Source organism: Anomaloglossus baeobatrachus, chromosome 6, assembly GCF_048569485.1.
Source record: "Anomaloglossus baeobatrachus isolate aAnoBae1 chromosome 6, aAnoBae1.hap1, whole genome shotgun sequence".
NCBI lineage: Eukaryota > Metazoa > Chordata > Amphibia > Anura > Aromobatidae > Anomaloglossus > Anomaloglossus baeobatrachus.
The window spans coordinates 551,359,655-551,369,460 of NC_134358.1; the positions used below are offsets into that span (position 1 = coordinate 551,359,655).

The 9,806-nt window shown below is 43.1% G+C and overlaps 1 protein-coding gene across 1 annotated transcript in view; it reads right to left on the minus strand.

The window, feature by feature from the left end:
* The window catches only part of LOC142244604 (serum paraoxonase/arylesterase 2-like), a 29,195-nt gene extending 21,115 nt beyond the window's left edge, over positions 1–8,080 (minus strand). Inside the window, exons 1-2 of the mRNA XM_075316860.1 lie at positions 7,916–8,080; positions 1,445–1,515 (exon numbers count right to left, since the gene is read on the minus strand). Coding sequence (XP_075172975.1) covers positions 1,445–1,515; positions 7,916–8,070 — 226 coding nt within the window. The 5' untranslated portion in view covers positions 8,071–8,080. The remainder of the gene's footprint in view (positions 1–1,444; positions 1,516–7,915) is intronic.
* Positions 8,081–9,806: the final 1,726 nt, after the last annotated feature.

Here is a 9,806-nt window from a genome sequence, read left to right on the forward strand (position 1 = left end):
TCACACACAGCGATGTGCGCTGCCGCAGGAACGAGGAACATCGTACCTGTCGCTGCACCGGCATTATGGAAATGTCGGAGGCTGCACCGATGATACGATAACGACGCTTTTGCGCTCGTTCATCGTATCATCTAGGATTTACACACTACGACATCGCAAGTGACGCCGGATGTGCGTCACTTTCGATTTGACCCCACCGACATCGCACCTGCGATGTCGTAGTGTGCAAAGCTGCCCTTAGGGTCCTGTCTGATGTTCTAGATGGAAACTGTCTCTTACCCTGTAGACTAGCTCCTCCCATAGTGGGCTAGTCCCAACACTTAAAGGGTTGTTCTCATCTTAGATCCTATCCTAATATGTAGTAGGTAATAATATTATTATTATTATTATTATTAATAATAATAATATTATAATAGCAAATACCTCCAATTAGAATTGTAGTGTACTTTTTCTAATTCACTATGTCGCGTACCTCACCTTCAGGGCATCGCAAGACTTTGGGTATCCATGGTTACGAACACTAGCAACTAACTATGACTATATGTGTGGTCGTAACCATGGATACTTAAGGTCCTGCAATGCCCTGAACGTGAGGTAAGAGACATAGTGAATTAGAACTATACTACAGTTCTAATTGAAGGTATTTGCTGCTGCTGCTACTACTAATAATAATTATTATTATTACCAAATACCTCCAATTAGAACTGTAGTATAGTTCTAATTCACTATGTCTCTTACCTCACGTTCAGGGCATTGCAGGATCTTAGGTATCCATGGTTACGACCACACAGTCATAGTTTGCTACTGGTCGTAACCATGGTTACTCAAGGTCCTGCACATGAAATAAACAACATAGTTACTTAGAAAAACTATACTACCTTTCTAAATGGAGGTATTGGCTAAAATTATTACACCTATTACATAGTGAGATTGGATTTTGGGGATGGAAATAATCCTTTAACTGTTACTTGCCCTGCAGTTAGTTATTGGGCAGAACTTCCTTACCAAATATCCTATACCCTATACATTATGGATTACACCTATAACATTACTACCTTCTGTAGCGATCACTTCTCTGCAGTCATGACAGATTATTCCCTCCTCCCTGCGCAGTGACTTCTGCACAGACAACAGAGCATGCCCACTAAAGTCAATGAACATTTCCAGTCTATTGTCTCCTATGGTCCATATGGCTGCTGTAAAGCAAATCTCTAAATAACATGATCTCAGGCAAGATGGCCATATGGAATATAAAGTATATAGTAGATTTCTGTATCTGCCATGATCAGCCTTTTTAAGTGGATTCTTTTTAAGGCAGAAGGAAAATCCCTCAAAAAGTTATCAAGGTGCACAAATAATGCAAACCTGGAGAAAAAAGGGTCATCTCTATACATTAACCGTAAATCTCATATTATAGGTGAATGGGAATTTTGCAGCCACTTACCAATCCCCTTTATCAGCTGACAATTCGGAAGCTCTATGGGATCGATCTCTCTGAAGAACTGGACCCGATGGCTAGAAACCAAAAGGGGAAAGGGGAAATAATAAGCATTTCATATTTTTGCACATTTTCTACCAGGATGATTCTTTACATTCACCTTTATATTTATCCACATTGCTCCTTTAGAAGGGGCCTATGCAAAAATATTTTATATATTATATGGGTTTCAACATGCATAAAATTGGTGGGAGTCTGGAATCTGAGACCCCACCAAACCATGGAAATGCATAGCTCTGGCAGAAGCAAATGCACAGAGTGATGTATGTCCGTGAAATACCCTGTTTTCCCAAAAATTAGCCCTAGTAGGATTTGGGGGGGGCTTTGAGTATAAAATATAAGCCCTACTCCAAAAAATAAGCTCTAGTTGTGGGACATTTCCTTATGGAATAAGGCAAGCAGCTAAAAAAGTAAAATAATGCAGCAGGACTCTTCAAAGAAAGCAGACAGCCCCCTCCTCCTCCTCACCCCCAAAGAAAAACTTACCAGACCCCAAAACATGACAGTTGGCAAGTGTCAATGGTGGATGGGCTCTCACACACAGATCTACGCCGCTGTCCGGTCTCTTGCCATTACAGCTATATTGCACTGCAGCTCTCACACACAGATCGGGTACCAGCATCACTCTGTATGAGTGATACTGCTTCCAGTCACTAGGGGGAGCCAATCTCTGTAGACCGCAGGGGGACCTGACAGCGACGCAGATCTGTATGTGAGAGCCCATTCACTTGCCAACTCTAATTGTTTGGGATCTGGTAAGTGCGATTCTTTTAGGGGGGTGTCTGCTTTCTTTATGGGTAGACTTAGCAGCACATAGAGAATAAGTTTAAGCAAGTAATTTAAACCTTTGTAAATATGGTCTGTACCCACCACTATAGGACGGTTCTGCACCCTGAGAATAGCAGATCAGATAAGAAAGTGTGCACCCGATCTAGTAATAGGATAACACAACATACTGATATTCCAGAATGTGATGACACAATTAGATTTCAATAAATATTGGGGTTTTTTTTGTTTAAGAACAAATGTGGTTCGTTGTTTATGGGAAAATATAAGACCTCCCCTGAAAATAAGCCCTAGCGCATCTTTCAAAGCAAAAATATAATATAAGACCCTGTCTTATTTTCGGATAACACTGTATATCCGTGTGTGCGTGCCAGTAGAAACTGCACACTGGTGTTTTGAGGATCAAAGAGCTGGTCCCCAGTGATCAGCAACACACTGCCTGTTATACCCGACAAAGGCTCAGAGTCATCCCCTAGAGAATTGAAATATTACATTTTCATTGGTAGCAGAAGGGTTAAATCTACTGCAAACTAAACTCAAAATCGGGACCATCCTGGGACATTTCCAGAGCGGTTCCCTTTCCCAGCATACCAGACATATTTTGTAAAACAAAGAATGATGGATCAGACGCACAGGAGAAATACAGACGGCAGGATCAGACTGCACGAGGTTTGCTTGTAGTCTGTAAAAACGGAAACACACATGTCTGCAGAGGAGCTGTATACACAAAACGATGGGCGGTAAATAAATAAAGAGGGTTTTTAAAAATAAAACAAAAACATTTTTTGTTGTTGAACTAAAACAAAAAAAAAAAATAAAAATTATGTAATATCATACACTAAGAAAATATTCAAAATCCGGGTTCATTCACGGGGACGTTCGAGGGGAAAAAAAAAATAAAAAAAACCCCAGCACATTCCAGGCAAAGATAAGAGTGTGCTTTAATGGTTTAGAAAATTAAAGTCTATGTGACCCGGTGCCATACTGTGGCCCCCGGCGCCATACTGTGGCCCCCGGCGCCATACTGTGGCCCCCGGCGCCATACTGTGCTGTGGGTCAACTAGTCTCACCATGACAGCGAGTCCATCATGTACCTTTATTTTCTGTTAATTTGCTGCCAGGACAAAGATTTCACAACGGATCATGAGCAAAGAAACCGTCCAATAAGTCTAAACCTTGTGCCAATCGCTTGTGCAACTAGACACCATGTCTGTCTGTTTGTCTGTCGCACGCTTTTCCTCCACACATAAGGCCATGATAACGTAATGGTGCAAGAAGACAAGTTATTGCATCCAAGCCCAGCTCAATCTCAGCTCTGAAATACTCTGTGCTGCAGGAGACGGCCCTGCTCCTATCACGATATAGCTTCCATTCCCCTCCTCACATCAGACCTCGGTCCCTGTCCTTACTAACACCATCACAAGTCGACAAGTTCTGGGCTCCCACCAGATCAACACAATCTGCTCCTTAAAGGGGTTGTCCACTACTTTTACAATGATGGCTTATTCTTAGGATAGGTCATCAATGAGAAATCAGCAGGGGTGTGGGATATCGGACCCCGGCCTATCCGCTGTTCTCTGACGGCAGGCAGCTAGCAATGCCTAGTTCTGGAGCTGCCCCACCAACTGGTACTCCACATCCGCCTCCTATTAATTTTAATTGGCGGCGGATGTGCAGTACCTGACCACGATCAGAAGATGGGGCAGTGTCACGGGGACAGACAGTCATGTGGCTTCTGGCCATAGAAGGTCGCAGCGTTTGGCTGCACAGAATGCTCCCTGACTTTCCATTCTTCCTGCTGTCAGTATTCATTGTAGCTTTCCTGCTGGATTCATTCCTCTCCCTTTTGTACCCAGAAGGAGCTCAACTTCCACCCAGCTGCTGATCATCAGCAGTATTTGGTGCTTAAATACCCCTTCCTTTCTTGGACTGGTGCTGGTGATATTCTTCAGTTTAATCATTCTCTGGGTGCAAGCAGGTGGCTTGTACTCCTCTATGGAATCGTTACAGAAAGCTGTGTGATCTGTGGATAAGTCGTTCATGCGGTTTTTTTTCCCCCTGTGTGTCCTCCTTGTGTCTTTTCTAGTGTTTAGTTGGGTTGATGAAGAGCTCATCCCACCCTTTCGATATTTAGGGTCCAGCACTTGGGTATTCCTAGGGTCAGGTATCCGATTCAACGCATAGGTACAAAACCTATCCTGGGTGGTGAGGGACCCCAGGAACCAGTGGTAGGTTAGGTCACCATCTCCCCCTTCCCTAGACACAGGGTTTCCCTTCCCTTTCGCTTGGTACTTCCCCGTACCTAGTGTGACAGGAGGAGAACTGAGCTTTTCTGGTCACCTGCTGCCACCACTGGAACTGAGCACAGCTGATCGGTGGTGATGTGGGGTGTCGGCCTTTGACTGATCAGACATTGATGACCTGTCCTACGTATAAACCATCAATGTTAAAGTAGTGGACAACCTCTACGTCCTCTGTACTGCTGGGGACCGTATGTCACACCCAGTCTGCGACTTTTCCTTTGATCCTATACCCTTTCACTCACTACCGTCTGCTTTATCACTTCGCCATTTCTGAAATACTCTGTACTGCTGTGAACAGTGAGGGGTCTGCATACTAAACCCTGATCATCTTTATCCAGCTATAAATGACTATAAAGAATATGTCTGGCGCTATGTGGTGACCTTGGCTGTAATACAGGTGACGCGGTCAAACAACCGTACAGTGCCGCTCCATTGCCGGTGAATGGGACCGCGTGGTGACCTTATAGGTGATGCAATAAGCAAATTGCAAAAAGTTGGCTTCTTGGCCTCTTGCTTGTCGCTGTACCTTGCAGATGACTTTGCAACCTCCATTCACCTGTGTCATGTACCAAGGTCACAGCAGCACAGTGATTTTTGGCAGCACAAACAGAGTCACAGCCACAGGCTGCAGTCACACGTGCGCATAAAAAAAAAAAAGTCCCATTCTCATCCAAAAAAGTTGAACGATTTTTTTTCTCGCTTGTCATCTGTGTACAATCAGTTTTTTTTACCCAGCAGCTATTAATCAGAGTTTCTTATTTGTTAGAATTGTATCTGTAAAAAACATATGCCATTCTGATGGTCCGTGTGACACCCCATTTTTTTTTCCCCCGAATTGTACCATTTTCAGAGTCAAATCGCAGCATGCCAAATACAGCGGAGAAAATAAACGCACTGTCTCATTGAATAACATTGGTCTGAGTCCAATCCCTGTTTTTTTTTGTTGGATGTGTCCGATTTATGAGCAAGTCCAAAGTCACTTTATAGCCAAAACCTAAAGTTCCCTGCTCTATGTGCCACACTGCTGGGGTCCTATTTGGTGCCATATTAATGTAGTATAACTGGTCTGTCCAACTCTTCACCTACAATTACACCATAATCAGGGACGGAACGAAGGTGGTCGCAGGAATCGTGACCTCAACCTGGCCCGGGGGTGCAGGGGGCCCACCGGCCCCAGATCCTGCTGGATGTGCGTCTGAGGGCGCACATCCAGCTATAATACATTGCGGTGCAGAGACCCATCGGATCCGTCCACTGCAAAGAGAAGTCAGCAGCCTTCATTGGCATTTCAGTGACAATAACATCAGGCTTTGCCATAGCACGGATGCCAATGAAAACTGTGGGCCGGCTATTGAGGACACTGCGCAACATGGGAACCAGGGAGTTGGTGAGTACAGTATATACCAGGAAGGGGGCAGCATATACCAGGAGGGGGGCAGCATAAACCAGGAGGTGCCCAGAAGAGGAACATATATACTAGGAGGTGCCCAGAAGAGGAACATATATACCAGGATGGGGGAAGCCAACTTGTAGGACTTAGAATGCTAAATGTATACATACATCTGACCAACATGTGGGGATGGGGGAGGGACCAGGTCCAAATTTTGCACTGGGGCCCATTGAACTCTAGTTACGCCACTGACCATAATCAATACTGTACGGACCCGAGATGACTCAGATGCCACTTCAGGGTCCGTATACCACCTTATTCTGCGCTGTTTGTTTCTGCAATGCACATTTCAGCCATAAGATTAAAAGGAGAAAAAAAAAAAAAAGGATTTCCTGATCTGCAAAAGGCATTAGTGACCTCAGTGTGGATCCAGCGGGAATATCCTGTGCTGTGAATTGTATGTCAGATCTTTGAGGACAACTTCTGCAGAGTGCAAAAACAAGAGTCAAGGTGCAGCAAATACTCGCCCTAGGGTGTGCATCGGGTAACGGCTCCTGGCAAACCGTGCACCTTGTGGTCAGATATAAGGTGGGGCAACACATTGTACAAAGACTAGCAGAACTACAAGTCTCAACCTGACCTGCAAAACATCAACTCAAGCTGTGTCCTGGTCTGTGGTTCTTCAGTAGTTGTTGAACTACAAGTCCCAGCTTATGCAAGAAAAGAAGCCATAATAGGTAGAGGAATTTTTCAAGTTTTACAACATCCGGACTATATAAAGAGAACTCAAAGTCCCAGACTGCAAAACAAAGAGATGCAAAGACTATAGACTTGCTTTGCTGGGACTTGTAGCTGCACAAGAGTATTCATATCATTTAGGTTTCCAAGCTGCTGCAGAACTACAATTCCCAGCAAATCCAAGATTATGTAAGGAATGAAGCCAGATTAGATCACTTACGGGGGAGTTTGCAACATCTGGAGAGTCACAGGCTGGTCTATAAAAAGGACTATATGAAGACGTCCCAGACTGCAAAACAAAGAGCTGCAAAGACTATAGACTTGCTTTGCTGGGACTTGTAGTTGCACGTGAATATTCATACCAAGCTGTTGCAGAACTACAACTCCCAGCAAATCCAAGCTTATGTAAGGAATAAAGCCATCATAGATCACTTTTCAGAAGCTTTGTATTGAGGATCTAGGAGGGGGCTCAGCAGTGGTCTCTTCCCCCTGTACATCCTGTTAGCTGCATACTGGTTAAAAAAAAAAACATTTTGAGGGAGGATCTGTGTCCTCCCGGTTTTTACAAGTGTGTATGTACGTATATTATATATGTATGTATATTATATATGTATGTATATTATATATAACATACATATACACTTGTAAAAACCAGGAGGACACAGATTCAACCACAGATCCTCAAAATGGTTATATAATATAATATATATATATATATATATAACATTTTGAGGGAGGATCTGTGGTTGAATCTGTGTCCTCCTGGTTTTTACAAATGTGTGTGTGTGTAATATATATATATATATATATATATATATATATATATATATATATATATATATATACATACATACACACACATTTGAAAAAGCCAGGAGGACACAGATTCAACCACAGATCCTCAAAATGTTATATATATATATATATATACACACACACACACACACACACACATATTATAGATATGTATTGCATTTCTGAGGAGGATAGGTGACTATAGACCCGTCTTCTCCAGCAGAGAGCTGCTGCTGCTACAAGGTTACTTTTTTTTTGTTTTCGAAAAATAACAAAATTTATAAACACAGAGAAACAGGGAACACAAAAGATACAATGTCTCACAGGACTCCTCCACCCTCCTCCCATTCTCCAGCATTACTAGTAATGGGCAAGATCCAAAACTTTTTAACAGTCATTACCTACCTAAACTTCACCAGCCTCTCCCCCAGAGCAGCCAGGAGCACCCCAATAATGGTGATTTTGAGCAGAGCCCCCATGTCTGCAGAGGTTTCAGTGCAGGGTCCTGTGCTGTGGCTGCAGATGGGAATGATGAGGAGTGATCTGTAATCTGAGCCCATACACTGGGCTGGGTGCTACCGGTGTCCAGGGTGAGTGATCTGCGCATGCGTGCAATGCTGACTAATCAGAAGACTTCCCCAAGGCTGGGAGTAAAGTTTGCCCAAAGTGCCTAAACTTTTTTTTTTTCTTTTTGCATTAGTGCAGCTGAAATTTGAGAGCAGCAGATCAAATCTCTAAATTATGTTCAGATGGTCACTCAGCAATGAATGCAAGCTGTGTATGTGGCAAGTGCCCAAATATATAGCATTTCTCACCAAGAGAAACATAAGAACAGAGCAGAGTCTTTATCATCTGGACATTGTAAGATGGCATTTTTTGGTCTCTATGTGACTAATATATATATATATATATATATATATATATATATATATATATATATATATATATATATATATACACACTTATTTTTAAATACGGTATATAGCAGTGTTATGGGGTACTATGCTGCACCCAGTATTATTTAGGCTCTGCTTGGTGTTATTAGCCCCTGGATGGCAGTGTGGACTGGTTATTTAATTTTACTGTTAGGCTGTGTTCAGACAATGTATTTACAATTCATATTTTGCAGCAATTTTTTTTTTAAAAATTTGGGAAAAATCACTGCAAAAAAAACATTTTTTTTCCCCAAAATCCAAGCTTTTTTTAAGAGTGTTTAGGCGAAGTTCACACTGAGGTTTGAGGTGGTCAAAATCTGAATGTTTTTCAATTTCAAGCAAAAACCAATTTGGAAAAATGTTTCTTCAGGGATTTTTTTTTTAGGTTTTTTTTCTATTTTCCTGAAGAGGTTTTGATACATTTTAGAAGAGGTTTTCTTTTTCCCTGAATTATTCTTTGCCGTTGCCAAATTTGGAGCAGATTTCATTAGGATCCGTTTCAAAGAAGTGACATGAATTTTTCTTTTTTTGTCAACAGGGTATTTTTTCTTGTATGTAGTATTCTTTAGCAATCACAGCACCTCTATGCAGCTTTCTCTGGGTGTCGTCATCCCTGTATGTGGCTTCCTCAGTGGTGTCACCGTCCCTGTATGTGGCTTCCTCGGGGGTGTCACCGTCCCCTCGTTGTGGCTCCCATAGGGTGTCGCTGTCCCTGTATGCAGCTTTACCAGAGGTGTTGCTGTCCCTGTATGCGTCTTCCTCAGTGGGGTCACCATCCCTGTATGTGGCTTCCTCAGAGGTTTCGCTGTATGCGGCTTCCTCAGGAGTGTCACTGTCCCTGTATGTGGCTTCCTCAGGGATGTCAGTTTCACTGTATGCAGCTTCCTCAGGGGTGCCCCCATTTCTAAATGTGGCTTCCTCAGTGATGTTGCCATCTCTGTATGTGGCTTTCTCAGGGGTGTCACTGTACTCTGTATGTAGTTTCCTCAGGGGTGTCACCATCCACAGTATATGGCTTCCTCAGTGATGTCACCAGCACTTTATGCAGCTTCCATAGGGGTATCTCTGCTACTGCATGCAACTTCTTCAGGAGTGTTGCTGTCCCTGTTTGCAGTTTCCTCAGGGGTGTCACCGTCACTGTATGTAGCTTTCTAATTGGTGTCACCATCCCTGTATGCAGCTTTTTCAGGGGTATCTCTGCTCTGTGACTGTATGCAGTTCCCTCAGTGGTGTAACTGACCCTGTATGCGGCTTCCTTAGGTGTTTCGCCATTCCTGAATGTGGCTTCGTCAGGAGTATCGCTTTCCCTGTATGTTATTTCCTCAGGGGTATGTTTGGAAGCCACAGACAAGGACGGCGAT